Raw genomic sequence first — 16279 nt, 5'->3', positions numbered from 1 at the left:
TGTGACCCTGGGTACTTGAGAGCCTGTTTTATCACCTATAAAATGGGACTATTATCACCTAATTAACAAGGTTTCAGTAAAATTTAAAAGGAAAAATTCAAACATGGGAGCATGCACTGACTAAACCAAAAAGAGGATTGCTAGAAAAACTGTTTGAGGTCCAGTTGAAGCTAAAGCCTGATTCTATAGGGGCACCAATCTGCATGGTTATATGATTTTCTTTTCTCCCCAAGTCCCACTAGTAGCTGAGAAGTAAGCATAAAGAATTTGTACAGCTGAACTGATTTAGAGTGAAGATTTTGCAAGATTTTTCACTGTAAGTGAAAAACGCTGGGGCAAGGAATTAGATATTACAAGTCTAGGTTGAAAAAATAAGTGAGCCAATCTGAAAAAAATACAAGTATGTATGGAACATAGCAAGAGCTCAAATACTTACTGCATTTCATTCACTGAATATTAAGCACTAAGTATTATAAGGTAGAAAACAGTATAGCCTGAGATTTCCAAGATGTGAGAATCTAGAAGAGAAAATAAGACATGCAAGGCAATGGATGTATGGTACAGCGCTCATATAATTTGTCATCTAAGCCAAAACACTTTTTAGAGTGAAAGGAAGTAGAGGAGTATTATTGATAATTATGCCAGAAAAACAGTTGTAAGCCTAGACATTCCAAGGCAAACTGGGTTATATCACCTTTATGAAAGTCACCATAGTTAAGGGTGAAAACAGAAAATTGGGAGAAGGAATGACAGAAGCGTGTAGGGTGAGAAAAGTTGCATCTAGAAAGTGAAATTTTCCTTCAGCTAAGTCCAAACTAGTGATTCCTAATTTTGTTTGGTAATCTGTGGAAAAATAGTGGAATTTAAGCTGGATCTTAGGCAAGGTGAGTTTTTCCAAGCAGAGAATGGGCACTATGGGAAGAAGTACAAAAGTAAACAGATTCACAGAAACAGAAAATGCAAGGGAAGTTTGGAGAAGAAAAATCCAAGTATTGGTAACAAATAACAGAGATGAAGTCAGAAAGGTAAATTCTTAATTCAGTTTGTTTGCACATCCGTATTTCTCGCTAACACTTATTTAACACTTACCTCTGTTGACCAGGCTTTATGCTGAGAAAGGACAAAGAGGAAGCACATTCCTTGCCCTCCAGGAGCTTAAAGTCAAGTCAGGGAAAGTGTAAATAAGCAAGAGGGAAAAAATAAGTAATACTGAAGAGTGAAAATACAGGAAGCCAAAAACATTACCTAGAAAAATTAATGAAGCAGAAGTTCACATATTACAGTGGAAAAAATAAAGATGCAGAAAGAGCAATTAGGAGGTGTTAACCTGTGAATATGACCTTAGTTGGAAATCTTATAGACTCAAATGCATATATAAGAAAAAGAGAAATGCTAAAAATCAATAATCTAACCATTCATTTCAAGAAATAGAAGAAGAATAGGAAATAAACCCTCCAAAAATAGAAAATGTAGAACAGATAATAATGAAACAGAAAACAAACATAAAAAGCATCAAGAATGAGTCATAGATGGGTTCTTTGAAAAGTCTAATAAAATTGATAAACTCCTGGCAAGACTGATCCAGAAAACAAAAAAACAAAATACGAACATGAGGAATGAGAAAGGGGGGCATTACTACAGATCCTCCAGGCACTAAAAAGGTAGTAAGAGAACATTATGAACAACTTCATGTCAAAAGATTTGAAAACATGAAATTGACAAATTCCTACAAAAACTCAATGTGCCAGAACTGACACAAGAAGAATGAAAATCTAGACAGTACCATGATTATTTAATGAACTGTAACTAGAAATCCTTCCCATAAAAAAATTATTTCACGCCAGGATGGCTTTACAACAAATTCTACCAGTCAAAGAAAAGAAAAAAAAAAAAAAAAAAGTACCTATCTTAAACTCTTACTACAGGATAGAAAAAGATGCAACAATTCTCATATTTTTTAATGAGTCTAGCATTACTTTGATACCAAAGCTTGGCAAAAGCATTATAAGGAAAGAAAATTACAGGCCAATTTAATTGATAAACATAGATGGTGAAGAAAAAATTAAAAAAAAATAGTTGAATCCTATAATATAATAAAGGATACATTCATCAAAACCAAACTGGGATTATTCCAGAAACACAAAGATGGCTTAACATTTTTTAAATGTAATTCACATTATTAAAAAAAAGTATATGATCATCTCAAAATTAAGATAAAGCACTTGATAAAATTAAACTCCATTCATGATAAAAATTCTTAAGCAAACTAGGAATAGAAACTTTCCTAATCTGATAAAAAAAAGTTTTATTAAAAAAAAAAAAAACTACAGCAAACATCATACTTAATTTTGAAATGTGGAACACTTTTTTACCTCGGAGATAAGGAATGAGACAATGATGCCTGCGGTCACCACTTTAATTCAACATCAATAGTGGAGGTCCTAGCCAGTGCAATAAGCAAAGGAAAAGGAAAAAAAAAAAAAAAAGTATAAGGATTGGAGAGAAATAAGGCTTTAATTATGTATAGATTGCATGACTGTATAGATGGAAAATCCAAAAGACTCAACAAAGTATATATACATACACAAACAGAAAAGTATAAGTAGTAAGTATGTAGTGGTAAGAACTATTACAAAGTAAGCATATCCACAAAACCATCACCCTGGTCAAGAAATAAATCTTTACCAGCACTCTAGAAGCCCCTCTCCCATTACTTTCTAATCACAAATCCTTCTCTCTTCCTTAGTAATAACAATTGACTTCTAACTTCATTTTATTCATTCTTAATTGATGTCTTATTCCATTTCTGCCCACAGGTTCTACTACTAAGTCCCAACATCACCCTGCACTCTCAAAATTTATCACGTAAATCAATAAAGATGAAATCCTCTCCAGAACTTCCCTCTTATACCTGGAAATGTCTCTGTATTTTCACCTATCATTTTCTTTTTCTCTGCCTAGTAGAAAGAAGAGCCCCTCATCATTCCTAAGATTAGCCTCTCTCATCTGTGTTTTTAATGTTTCCACTTACTTTCTGTTCCTGGACCCTGCCATATCAATGTTCTTTTCCCATCCCCCTCCCAAAGACAGAGAAGTCTCATCATAAAAATTAAAAAGCTTTTCTTCAACTTTCTGTAGTGGACACCCATGGAAAATATATACTCTTGGGCTATGGCAATAACCGTATCTAGTTTCTAAGAGCAGCAATGTCAGTATAATAGGCAAAGCTACAATGTCCAGTGTTTCAAGGGGCAGAAAGCAATGACCTTGACAGACTGCCCCTAGACACTATCTTGGCTATGGTTCTGGATATGTTTCTAGATGCCTAGCCTCCTTTGGTTCTTCATTTCCATACCTGAACCACTCAATATCCTTCAATAAATTTTGTTTTAATCAAAGTTAAGTTTGAAGCGTTCGTAATTAAGAACCTTCACTGATGTCTTAGCTCAGGCTGCTATAACAAAATACCACAGACTGGGTGGTTTAAACAACAAACATTTATTTCTCACAATTCTGGAGGATAGGAAGTCCGAGATCAGGGTGTTAGCATGGTTTGAGTTCTGGTGAGAACTCTCTTCCTGGCTTGCAGATGGCTACCTTCTTGCTGTATCCTCAAAATGGTGGAGGAAGGAAGCTCTGGTGTCTTTCTCTTCTTATAAGGGCACCAATCCCATCATGGGGGCTCTAACCTCATGACCTCATCTGAACCTAATCACCTGCCAAAGAACCCTTTCTAATACCACCAGATTGGGAGTTAGGGCTCTAACATAGGAATATTGGGACAACACATTCAGCCCACAATAACTGATACATTATTCTTCCCCCTCAAATTATTTGCTCATGTTCCTCTTTCCCAAGAGCAGGCCCTACCCTACTACTTCTTCACTATCCCCTCATTAGTTAATTTTTTGGAATTTGACCCTTTTCCTAACCACTTGTACTAAATTACTAAGTCATCAATGCACTTCTCTTAACTACTAAATGTATTGGTCTATTTATCAAGTAAGAATTTGTTCCCAGATTATTTCTCCCCTCCCTCCCTCTTATCTAATCAAAGTATCTCAACCTTTTTTTTTTTTTTTTTTTAGTATTTATTTATTTGTTTGGCTGCACCAGGTCTTGGCTGCAGCACACGGGATCTTTTTTAGTTGCAGCATGCGGGCTCTTAGTTGTGGCATGTGGGATCTAGTTCCCTGACCAGGGATCGAACCCGGGCCCCCTGCATTGGGAGCACAGAGTCTTAACCACTGGACCACCAGGGAAGTCCCCAAAGTACCTCAACATTTAAAATTTTTTCCAGTCCCCTCCCCACTTCCCCTTCCTTCCTTTCTCTCTCCTCTTCTCCCCCTCTGCCTCCTCTCTCCTTTAAACAGCTCATCTAATCCAAAAACCTCGATCCTGATAATTCCCAATTCCACGTTCTCCCCCACTACCCTCTCATAACAAATTTCCAACTACAGCTCTAAAATATGCCCCAGAGGCACAATTAAAATGCCTCCAAAAAGTTACCAGATTGATTCATCGATCCTTCTACTATCCTTTTCTAGTCATTCAAGAGAGAAACATAAGTTCATATCCAACTCTTCTATCCTCACCTATGATATCCAAACACCATGTTTGGGTGGACAACACTATGGACACTATGGACAACAGCAGTGGTTTTCCCTTTCGCTTGTCTCTCATGTATCCCATATATCTTTTACCTTGCTATCAGAGCTATAAAATATTCTCAAATCACTGACAGAAAGTAGTTACCTGCCTTCAAAAGCTCCTCACTGCCTCCCACACAAAGTCTAATCTCCTCAGCATCAGCAAAGTATTTAAAATCTATGACTTCCCTCCATAAAGCTCATACTTGAACCACATGGAAACATTAATTCCTTCCGCAGAGTTCTCAGTCCAGTGATCTTTTCAGCCTGGAATGCTCTCTTTTCCACTGACTTCCCTCAGAAATGGAAAACTCTTCCTTCAAGGTTCAGCTAGAAAATTAGGTCTTCTATTAAGTCTTCCTCCATTCCCAGTTAAACTGCTCCTTCTTCTGCAATCTCACAACACTTTATATTTCTAACATGAGACAATTCATTTTCCCTTGCGTTATGGATAGCTGTATTTGTAAAGCACTTTACTGCAGTTTAATAAGGATTTCATTTAATTTTCACAGCAACTCTATAAAGGAGCTATTATTTAGCTAAGTGTATAAGGACTGAAACAGGCAGAAAGCTTAATTAAGTAACTGGGTATAAAATAGACACACACACACACACACACAATTTTCTAATTCCAAATCTGCTAACAATTAAATTTTACATTTCTTAAGGGCAAAGACCCCAAGGGTCCTAGCATAGCCCTTTCTGTGTAACAGATGCTTTGTGTTCTAATAAATATTCTCTCCCCTGTTTGAAATAACCCTGTTTTACTTGTCTGAACTCGAATCATTCTTGAAGATATAGCTCAAAAGTTTCAATTCCTCTAATTAGCATTCCCTGACTCTTCCAAGCCTTACTGATCTTTTTTTTTAAGGCTGTATCATACTACTTGGTATGTTATTACAGATATCTAACACGCAGTTAGTCTTACAAATGGGTTTATAAGCTTGGGAGCAGCCATCACATCTTATTCCACTGTGATATCCTCTATACTACCTATCACTTGGTTGGTGCTCTATCATCTGTTCCCTGATTGATGTGCAACTAGTCCCCAATCCATCCCCTGCTTCAATCTGTAAACCTTTTATTTTTTGCATTACAGGTATACATCAACTGTTGTGACTAATTAAAACGTTGTCATATTTTGACAGTAAATATTATTCAACCCACTCTTGAAATTTAAAGCACACAAGTCAAGGAAGTATTTTAATCATTTCATGGGAGAAAAGTCAAGAGTGACTATTTTAGATGACTGTAGAGGGCAGCAAAGCAACAGTAGTATCCTCAAAGAAAAATAATGTATTTTTCTTAGGGAACTTCGATTTGTTTTTATATTTTAACAGATGCTGTTAGCATTAAAGCTTTTACAAGAGACTTTTTAACATGCTGTATAAAAGTTTCACCAGCTACTTATATATTTAAACATTTTCACTATCAGTTATAAACATAACAAAAATATATGAAAGCCCAGATCCTTTTATACACACATGGAAAATAAGTTTGATAAACAATGCATGGTTTCAAAATAGCCACCATAATTGCTAACTCTTTTAAAAATCTAAATAAAAGTCGACAATGTTTTTCACTGAAAAATGTAAAAATAATCTATCTTAAATACAGAAAAGAGTGTCAACAGTCTAAACAGTCTTATTTCTTGCTAGGAAAGATGTTTTCATTAGTATTACTAATTCTAGCCCTGATATACCTTCTTTTTGTCATTCAACTGAAAAGGCTATACCAGCTTTAAAAGAAAAATAACGAAATCTTTGACACTGTACAACAAACAGAAGGTAACAATTTAAGAAGAGTTTCTTACTGTTATTTCAATATTAAAGTTCACTCTGGTTTTAATGTGGACTAGGCAAATGAAACTATGTCATCAAAATAATCATATATTTATAACCTCAGAATTGCTTATAGGAATAGGAAAGCTACCATAAAAGTTGATGTTCAATACATCTGCACTATTTGCATATGTTCCTCAAAGTTTTTGTTGGTGGCAATGTTTTACCTCCTTTAAGTTTAACAAGCAGAAATCAGAGATTTAGATTTACAGTAGCTGCTACAGCAATTAACATATGCAGACTCATGGTTTAGTGAAAAATGCTATAACGTTTTAGCCCTGTGCCCTCAATGAGAAGGATAGAACTGTTAGCTATGTACCTTCTCCCATCTGAATCTCTTCAGTAAACAATAAATAAATAGAGAGGCTTTTTAAAAATTGTGCATTTAAAATAAAGGAACCAGGGTATCAGTAAGCAGATTTAAATACAAGATAGACTATTGTCTGACTTAGTTAACATTAAATTGAACTTATAACCATGAATGATTATCTCTAATCTAAATCAAATTAGAAGGGAGTTTGGAGTTCAGAATGACAAGGACACTTGTGAAATAAAATCTTAATCTACCCCACAGTAGCTATGACTAAATTAGATATCATATTAATAAGTTTTGAAACTCATGGCCTCAGATATTTTACTAATAACAATCATGTCTATCATGAATAACTCATAGAAAGAGTCACTATATGAAATTCATCTTACCACAGTTTCCCAGTACTAACATTTATTTCATTAATACTTCTGTATTTCCTCTGAACTGAAGCCATTAGAAGAGTCCAGCATGCTCTTGATTATATATAATGTTCTCACACGCTAAGTTGGAGTCCTAGCTGTGTACACCTATTTTTATATCTGCCTCTTGATTTTTTCATGTCCTTCCCAATAACAGCACTGGTACACTTCCATTACAAAACAGAATAGTTATCTTAAATAAACCCACTCTATTCCTAAAACTCAGACCCAGAGTGTGATGTGTTATACATAAAGTGAGGTATACCCCACAGAAGCTGCTTAAACTACATATATCCTGGGGTAAATAATATACTGCTAATTTTGCAATACCAAAGAGGAAGAATTGTATTCCTCCTAGGTCAATTTCGCAAATACCTCAGATTCAAAATGGGTAACGCAACGGGGAATAAAGAGACAGAGATAAAGAAAGCAAAAAGAATTTCTGGAAAAAAGAAAAGCCAACGAAGAACTTTCTCACCAAGTAACGTCTTTAAAGCCTATCAACCTTTTCTAGTTTATTAAATAAATGAATTATATGTATATTATATACATATATATATATATATATTCATTCCTCTCCTATCTTGGAAGGTAGGGATAGAAACAACGTAAACATAATATCAAATATACAAAGCTCTCTAAGGATGTATTTCCTATAGTGTGTTCTGTACAACAAAGCTTCTGCAACATAACAGGTTGTTTAATTAGACTGCAAAAAAGAATATTTTACTAAAGAATTTCTTAAACCATTAATAAACTAATGCACATAGTGACTTTCCATGAGGGAGGGGGTTACATGGTTAGTTTTTCCCATTCCCAAATGTATTCAACCACAGTTCTTCCTTCCAAAAACATATCTTCTGAGACTAGTGTTCTATTAAACACTTTGGCAAACATTGCCCTAAACTTAAAAGCATGAAAAAATGAACAGAATTTGCTCGAGGGACTAAGGATTTGAAAGATAGCTAGGATCAGATAGGAAATGAAGTCAAATCCAGAAAAGTTTTTGTAGTTATTTATTACAGCTATTATTCTGTGTTATTATTTTATTTCAACATGGAAGATGAAATCATAAACCGAGTATTCTCTTGATACCATTTTGTTGTATAGCAAATTTGGTCAATTCCCTAAAGTTATAAACAGGGGGAAAAAAAGCAAATGTTTGGGAGCAAAACTTACCACCCCACAATGTCTCTTTGGCACACGATTATTTTGAGCTGAAAACAATCAAGGCCCAAAAGACTCAGGAAGAAATTTTGACCTTCCCCCTAACTGCTTAAAAAAATTTAGATAGTGGGCCTATTCCTGGAATTGAGCTATCGTCAGAGATATCTGCAAAAAGTACAGGCTAAGTGTGGTGGGGAAACTCAGCAGGGCCTAGAGATCAGAGTCCACTCTGTGTCCCATAGTCTCTGCAAGGCCCAGCAAAAATTTGTTTACCAAACATTTGCTTTTCCATCTTCATGTGAATTGCCTTTCTCCCCTTTGAAGTCCCAAATCGCCACCCCCAGTACCCTCTTTTGTCTTTAGCGGAAGTTGGTATTTAAGGTGAGGGTTTCTGGCAGTTTTCCTGGGTCTCTTCCATGTATACATGCCCTTAAACTTTTGTTTGATTTCTCCTGTTAATCTGTCTCATGTCAATGTAACCCTTAGACCAGCCAGAAGAACCTAGAAAGGTAGAGAAAAATTTCTTCCTCCCTGACATGTTAAAACCTATACAGTTTACAAAATAACTTGTGTTTATTCTGTGATACATGCTGATGACATACAGTGAAGCCTGAGGCACAGTTTTTACTGCAAAGAGCACACACCACAAAACAACTTACAATTAAATTACTAGATAATGAATAAAAAGAGTAACTACTTTATAAAGAAGAAAAGCTCACTGTATGAAAGAAGTGGTAAGGCAAGGCTTCACAGAGAAAATTAATTTTAAACTGGGCTCTTCAGAATTTGAGTAGGTAGGAAGAGTAATAACATTTTAGGCCTTATGAGTAAGAGCTAGAGAAGGGCATAACCTACTTTGGAGACCACAAATAGTTTAGACCTGCACTGTCCAATATGGTAGCCACCAGCCATACCTGACTACTGAGCACATGAAATATAGCTTATCCAAACAACAATCTGTAAGTGTACAACACATCAGATTTCGAAGACTTCCTACAAAAATAAAAAAGGTAAAATACCTCAATTCTTTAATATAAACTGCATGCTGAAATGATAACATTTTGGTTATATTGTGTTAAATAAAGTATATTAAGATTAATTTCACCTGTTTCTTTTATTACTTTTTTAATGTGGCACCATAACTTAAAATTATGTACATAGTTCACATTACTTCTATTGGACAGTCCTGGTTTAGATTAAATTTTATTTTTCTATTAAGCTCTTGAAATAAAGAAATTTGAGTGCCCACTACATGCCTAGCACATGAGGGTACAACAGTGAACAAAATAATGACCACATCTGGTCAAATCATATATAAAAATGCTGTAAAAATAGCACCCATCCAGGGAAGAAACAATCATCTGAAGATGTCACTCAAAATACAAATGCCCCAATCATCAGGCTCCATTCCCCAAACCTCTTGCAAAAAATGTTGATCCAATAAGTCCATAGCGGGGCCTGGAATGTTGTTTTGAAAAAGATTTCCTAGAAACTAGGATCTGAACCTATCCACATACCCTACATTTGCTGACTAGCTAGCTGAGAATAGTGATTTATAGACACCCCCCCTTTTAAAAATTTTACTTCTTCTGAAGAAACCTGAGAGCTTAAAGTAAAGAGCCTCTACTGGTACAATAGCCAACCTATCTAAAAGAGCAAGTTTGATTTTTTTTTTTTTTACTTTTTTTTTGGCAGCACCCTGTGGCATGCAGGATCTTAGCTCCCCCACCAGGGATTGCAACTATGCCCCCGGCACTGGGAGCTCAGAGTCTTAACCACCACGGGACTGAAAGGGAAATCCCTTTCTTTTTTTTTAACTATTAAAGTTAAAAGAAACCAAGTAAAGTTAAAAAAAAAGAAAAAACTATTACAACCTCTTCTATCTATAGAGTCACATGTATAATTTACTATCTCACACCTACAAAATAATCGTCAGAAACGTTGAAAAGCATACTATCAACTCTCAGTCATTTAAACCAGTTATGAGCTGGTATGTTTTTACACATGCCTCAAATTCCAGTTAATGAATATCTACTCACAACGCTACAAGGTACTTCCTTCCTACTGATCTTAATTAGCAGAATGAATGTTGGGCAATTAGGGCTACAAGAAAACTAATCTCCTTGGATGTTATATTAAAGAGAACATGTAAAAGTCATAATGTAAGTATGCAATACAATATCCTTTCCAAAACAACTACAGTACCTGCAATATGGCTGTATCTAGACTTAACAGGGGGCAGCCCTCACTAAAATTTTAAATTTTATTTATATAAATAATTAAGCTATGTCAGAGCCTTACAGAAATAAAAATCATAAGTTTAGGAAAGCATATGGCTGTAAGACAATTTTATATAAAAATATAAAAGGTAATCAAAAGTATGACATTAATGGTGCTTAGATTTTTAGATCTGAGTTCCTGGCACACAAAATAATTCCATTACTTACTTAAAGGTTATTTGATTTTATCCTACATTTACACATTAATAGCCATTATTAATCAAATGCCACATCTTTCACAAACCATACAGCCAGTATTGTCAATTTTATGAGGACTTTAACAGATTACAGAATATGCTATAGCAATGTATTATTAACTCACTAATTTTTTAAGGGGTAAATTACAGAATGCCAAAATACTATTTTTTAACAAGGGTATCACAGCCAGCTTCTCTTCAATAATTTTCAAATAATAGGCAAGAAGCTGTAAGTTCTATTCCTTAACTATACAGATGCAAAATGTACATCAGTTGCTGAAATCACTAAATATATATATATAAGCGTAAGTGACATAAGGTAAAACGGTAAATACATACACACCCACAAATACATAATTGCCCAGCTTTTTCCAATTCCTATTTCTGATTCTGTAGCTAAATGCAAAAAGGAAAATTTGGTCTTTTTTGCTTCCTTTTAAATTTGGTTCACTTTCTAATTATATCTGTTTTGGATGCAGAAAGATTCTTATGGGCAATATGTATTACAGGCTCCAACCTGAAACTACCAGTAACTTGATAAGGTAGAAGTGAAATCATGACTCCCTCTTCAACTCCACATTTTTCAATATAACCACTAACATTCTGAGTGATCGTATAGAACTGCCCAGTCCTAAAATGCATTCTACATCATTAAGGGACGATTCAACTAGGTTCCATACAGCTACACCATTGAGTTAATTTCACCATATCCTAACATTCTGAAAGTTGGTCATCTGTATATTTACCCGAGATAAAGTTAAAAAATATTTAAAGAGCACTGACTGGGCTATACACTGAAAGAGGTAAAGTACAAATACAGCAAGTCAATCAACTTGAAAACTCAATTATTCAAGTCATCGGGGTAGAATTTAAGAATGACAAATATTAGGTTGGTTGGTTTATAATGTGCAATGAAATAAATGCTAAAATTTGAATGTACATTCCATGCATTCTAAGTGTTTTATTTTATTCTTTCATTTAATCCTCTACAGGCAAGAGGACAAGAACTCTATAGGCAAACTGATATTACCCTTTTTTTGAAAAGACGAGAAACCTTAAGTTTACTGAGGTTAAATAACTTGCCAACGATTCACACAGCTAGTAAGTGGCAGTCATTTTTCAGCATCAAACTGTTTATTTAGCATCTAAATCATAAACTGCAGAGAGATAGCAAACTTATTCCACCTACCACAATGTCTAATCTCAATAAGAAAATCTAACTCAACTGATTTTTTTTAAGTAATTTTTTTTCTCAGTTTACACTAGTATCTCTACCTAATGGGTTAGGTATCCTTCTTCTGGGTCACCCACAGTACACCTCATGCAGATCTCTATCATAAACACTGAGCTTTCCTATAACCATCTGTTTACATTATGTCTATCATACTGCTGTAAGCTCCCTGAAGCCAGGACTCTGCCTTATTCATGTTTTATGTTCTCAAGTTCCTATCAAGTGCCATGAATATAGGAAGTTCTGAAAGTGCTATTCAATGTTCAATCATCATATTAGATCTTTTTTCCATCACCTTCTAAACATCCATTTAAGATATAACCCTGTTGAAAATGGAAAAAGTTGGAACTTAGGTCAAATAGTCTACCTTCTCTTTCATCAATACCGTATCCTAATATTCTCTACTCCTCAAGAAAAAATGTTGGAAGGGAAAGTAAGATAAATCTGATCACCTATGAACTGATTATTGCCATTATAAAGAAATATGGGCTTCCATAATTAAATAAATGAGGTTTATATCAAGTCAGATAGTGTTGAAAAATCTAGTCCTCTTGACCTTTACACCTAGGACTTTCTGAGGCTTTAAAAAAAAAAACACGAAGAAACAAAAAACCAACCAACCCTGACAGTTGGTTAACCTGTAAAATTCTCATTTTAAAATTTCAGGTCTTCAAATAAGACAAATAATGTACACCCTCAAAACAGCAAATCTCATTAGTTTTGTATAGCTTACAGAATATCATGTCTACCAGTTTGACTGCAAGGGTTTTTACAGCAGTAAAATTAACATGACATAAAAATTACCTTGTGCTAATAGATGATATTGCAGAAGTGTAGCATAGTTAAGGTCATGCTAAACATAAGCATAATGTCAAAATATCAGCAGCAAAAAAATAATAATAATAAATCTGTATGTGGTAAAAAAAAGTAAAGCATTCTGATTAACAAATCATATAATCATCTCTTCAAAGCCTAAAAATCTTCTCAACTCTAAGACTAACAACTCCCACAACATTGTAAATCAACCATACTTCAATAAAATTTTTTTAATAAATAAACAACTCAAACATCAGTAAGTGCCAAACCTTGTTAACTAGTAGTATGAATATCAGATCAACGAACAGGTTACAAGAAAATTCCGTTTCCATACTTACTAAGTATCCATAAATCAGGACAACTGTGCCATATTCAAAGACTGATTTCTAAAATACAACTTGACATTAAAAACTTGTCATAAGGGTTCACAAATTAGGGTGTTATAACACTATAAGCCAAAAGAAAGGAAGCTCTTTAAATGAGCAGTGCACAGTGACACAAAACTAGTGTCTGTCTCTACAACTACAAGCTGAGTTGACTCTAAAAACTTTAATTTACACCTCTCTAAACCACAGTCCATTTGCCTATACTACTTGAATTTTTAGGACTCTAAAATATCAAATCCCTCCAACAGCACATTATTAAAGAGATTTTTTTTAAACTCTTTTCTTCTTCCATGTGAAAACCAATGTGTTCCTTCAAAAAGTAATCAACCCTTCACTTGCACATTCACTATGAAATTATTACCCAGGTTCAATTTCCTTGTATTAACTGTACATATTACCTTGCTTCAGTCTTCTACGGGGCTTTGCCTAGCTAGATAAAACTTTACTGGAGATACAAATATTCTCTCAGTCCTTACCACAATCTAAGTCAGAACAGTAAACTGTTAACATCCGCTCCCACTTTCCTCCCACCTAATTGTAATCCACAACCCTCCTGAAAGGAGAAGAACGGTACACAAATTCAATCTAGAATCTCGCATCAATCTAAAGCGGTAACAGCATTAAGACTTGTGTAGTGGAACCAAACATCTGGGGAGTGGGACTACAGAAACAATGTGGCTTAGTTAACATGCCATTTATCACACTATACTCTGTAAATCAGAACGTGTCATTACAGTGCTTGAAACGTGACGGTGATTTGGTAGTGGAAATTCTCAGCCTATAAGAGGCACTCAATCTTTTGAAAATTTTGCCTCCCTCATAACCAGCTACCCTGACACACCTACACGGTACAAGGGTACAGGATTCTCTTTCTTCTAAATCACACCATCCAATAAATCCGCACACATCTCTCCTTGTAGTAAATACTGGTAAAACTCCTGGTTTCATTTAAGATTTCATTAAACACTGAGATCCAACGCAGACTTATGTACCAGTAAAAATGTCTCAGGTAAAACACGCTTTGAACAAGCCTAAGTTTTGCTTCTGCACTTTCCTCACCAAGTAAGAGTCATCGAATGAATAACATCCTGCAGTGTTCCGGTATTACCAAAAGACAGAGCTAGTCCCCAAAGACCGGTGGCCTTACTTTCCCACATCGCCGCCTTCCATTAAGGATGACTTAAGTCCACCTCTCTTGCATAAAACGGAGATCCTTCTTTTTTTGTTTTTTTAAAGCTATTCTTAACAAGTAGGCTTCTAGTCTCTGATACCTAGGAAGTGAACTTACAAAGAGACTACCTTCCAAATATGACAAAACTATAAGATAACGTGGGAAGAAAGGGAAGAGGCGTGGGGCTTGTTTTGATCGGAACAGCTGGGGCACGGTCAATGCAATCAGGTATTTTACACATACATCGAAGTCCTGAGGACAAACAGGGTTTGCTAAAATAAACACAGACAGTGAGAAAAACGTCCCACAAACTGGAAAGCAGCGACAGGCTCAATGCAAAGCGATCCAGAGGCTGCCAGGGCAGAAGGGGCCGGAGGACCGAAGAAAACTGTAGGGGATGCTGCAGGGTGGGTTAACATGGTGCTTCTCCAGGGTGGAAGGCGATGAGGTGTGGGAACCCGAAGGCTTCATTCCTTCGAGCTCTGGTCCCTAAAGGTATCTTAGCTCACAGCTCAAGTTTCACCCGGGAAAAAAGGAGGCGGCAAACGTGCATCCCGTCACCTTAGCCCCAGCACATAAGTCCGCGCTCTTGGCTTCCTCCGCGAACAGGCGAGGAAGTAACGGTCCCCAGAGCAAACACGGAGGAGCCCCGCGCACGAAGCACTCGGCGTCCGGGCGGAAAGCGCAGTCGCCGAACCCCAGCCCGCAGCGTGGCGAGCGGCGCGGCCGCGGGCGAGGAGAGCGGGCGGACGGCGCCGCACTCGCCGGCCCCGGCCCTTCCCCGGCCTCGCCCCAGGCGCGGCGAAAAGTTTCCAAAGTCCGCGGCACCCGCTCGCGCAGCCAACCGCCAAACACAACCGCTTCCCGCCCGGGAGAGCGGCCCACGCCGGCCCGGCCGCGGCCCCGGGACCCTCGGTCGCGCCTCCCTCAGCCCGCACCGGCCGCCGAGGTTCACCTACCACAGAGCCGGGAGAAGAGCAGCAGCGGGAAGAGCAGCAGCAGCAGCGGCGGTGGCGTCGGGGGCGGCAGCAGGAGCCCGGCCCCGGGGGGAGAAGCGGAGGAAAGTTGTGCTTTGCCGCCTCCGGGACACAGCGGAGCCGGCCCCGGGGTCCGCGCCATCCCCCACCCTCCCCCCGGCCCGCTCGCTCTCCGGCCCCCCGGCTCCCCCGGCCCCGGCGCCTCAGGCTGTGGGCGGCGGCGGCAGGCGCGGCGGCGGCGGCGGCGGAAGGTCCGGTGCGCGTGTCCCTAACTCCCAGTTCTTGAGCCGTCACCGCCGGCTGACACTCAGCCGAGCACTCGCGGCTGCTTCGACTCCGCCGTCGCCGACGCCACTGCCGAGGCTGAGGCGGGAGCCGCCCGCCGCCTCCGCCGCCGCCGCCGCCACCGCCACTCCCCTCCCCCCCAGCACCCGCCCGCCTCGAACTCCTGGGAACTCGGAACGCACCACCCCGCCCGCACGGGAGGGGGAGAGGAAGCCGACCCTCAGAGCGCAGGGACTCGCCCGCGCAACTCGCGCTCCCGTCTGATCCGGGAGTGCAAGCCCGACTCCTCCCACCCCGCCCTCCTACACACGCCCCTCCCCTTTCAAAAAAACCAAAAATCTTTTTTCTCCTCTTTGATAACGGGGTTTCTCCGAAAGCAGGGCTTTAAAGAGGACAGGAAAATCTGGAATAGGTTAGTAGGCCCCGCCCCTCGCGTTCCTGCCTCGTCCCCCTTCCCAGCGTTTCCAATGGTCTCGCCCACTCCGCCCCTAGCTGGTCCTCCGCGGCCCCTGCTCAGACCAAGGCGGAGGGCGGTGGGATAGTCCAGC

General features: G+C 38.2%; 1 protein-coding gene across 4 annotated transcripts in view; it reads right to left on the bottom strand.

Moving 5' to 3' along the window:
- NECTIN3 (nectin cell adhesion molecule 3) overlaps nucleotides 1-15833 on the bottom strand; it is a 187793-nt gene extending 171960 nt beyond the window's left edge. For 2 of the 4 annotated variants that reach the window (XM_082394720.1, XM_082394721.1), the window contains exon 1: nucleotides 15429-15833. In XM_082394720.1, coding sequence (XP_082250846.1) covers nucleotides 15429-15588 — 160 coding nt within the window. In that variant the 5' untranslated portion in view covers nucleotides 15589-15833. The remainder of the gene's footprint in view (nucleotides 1-15428) is intronic. The other 2 variants (XM_082394722.1, XM_082394719.1) reach the window with 2 other exon arrangements.
- Between the last annotated feature and the right edge of the window lie 446 nt (nucleotides 15834-16279).

This window comes from Balaenoptera borealis, assembly GCF_965194805.1.
Source record: "Balaenoptera borealis genome assembly, chromosome: 5".
NCBI classification, from domain to species: Eukaryota; Metazoa; Chordata; class Mammalia; order Artiodactyla; family Balaenopteridae; genus Balaenoptera; species Balaenoptera borealis.
The sequence above is the reverse complement of the archived record's forward strand: the minus strand, read 5'-3'. Positions and strand labels throughout refer to the sequence as shown.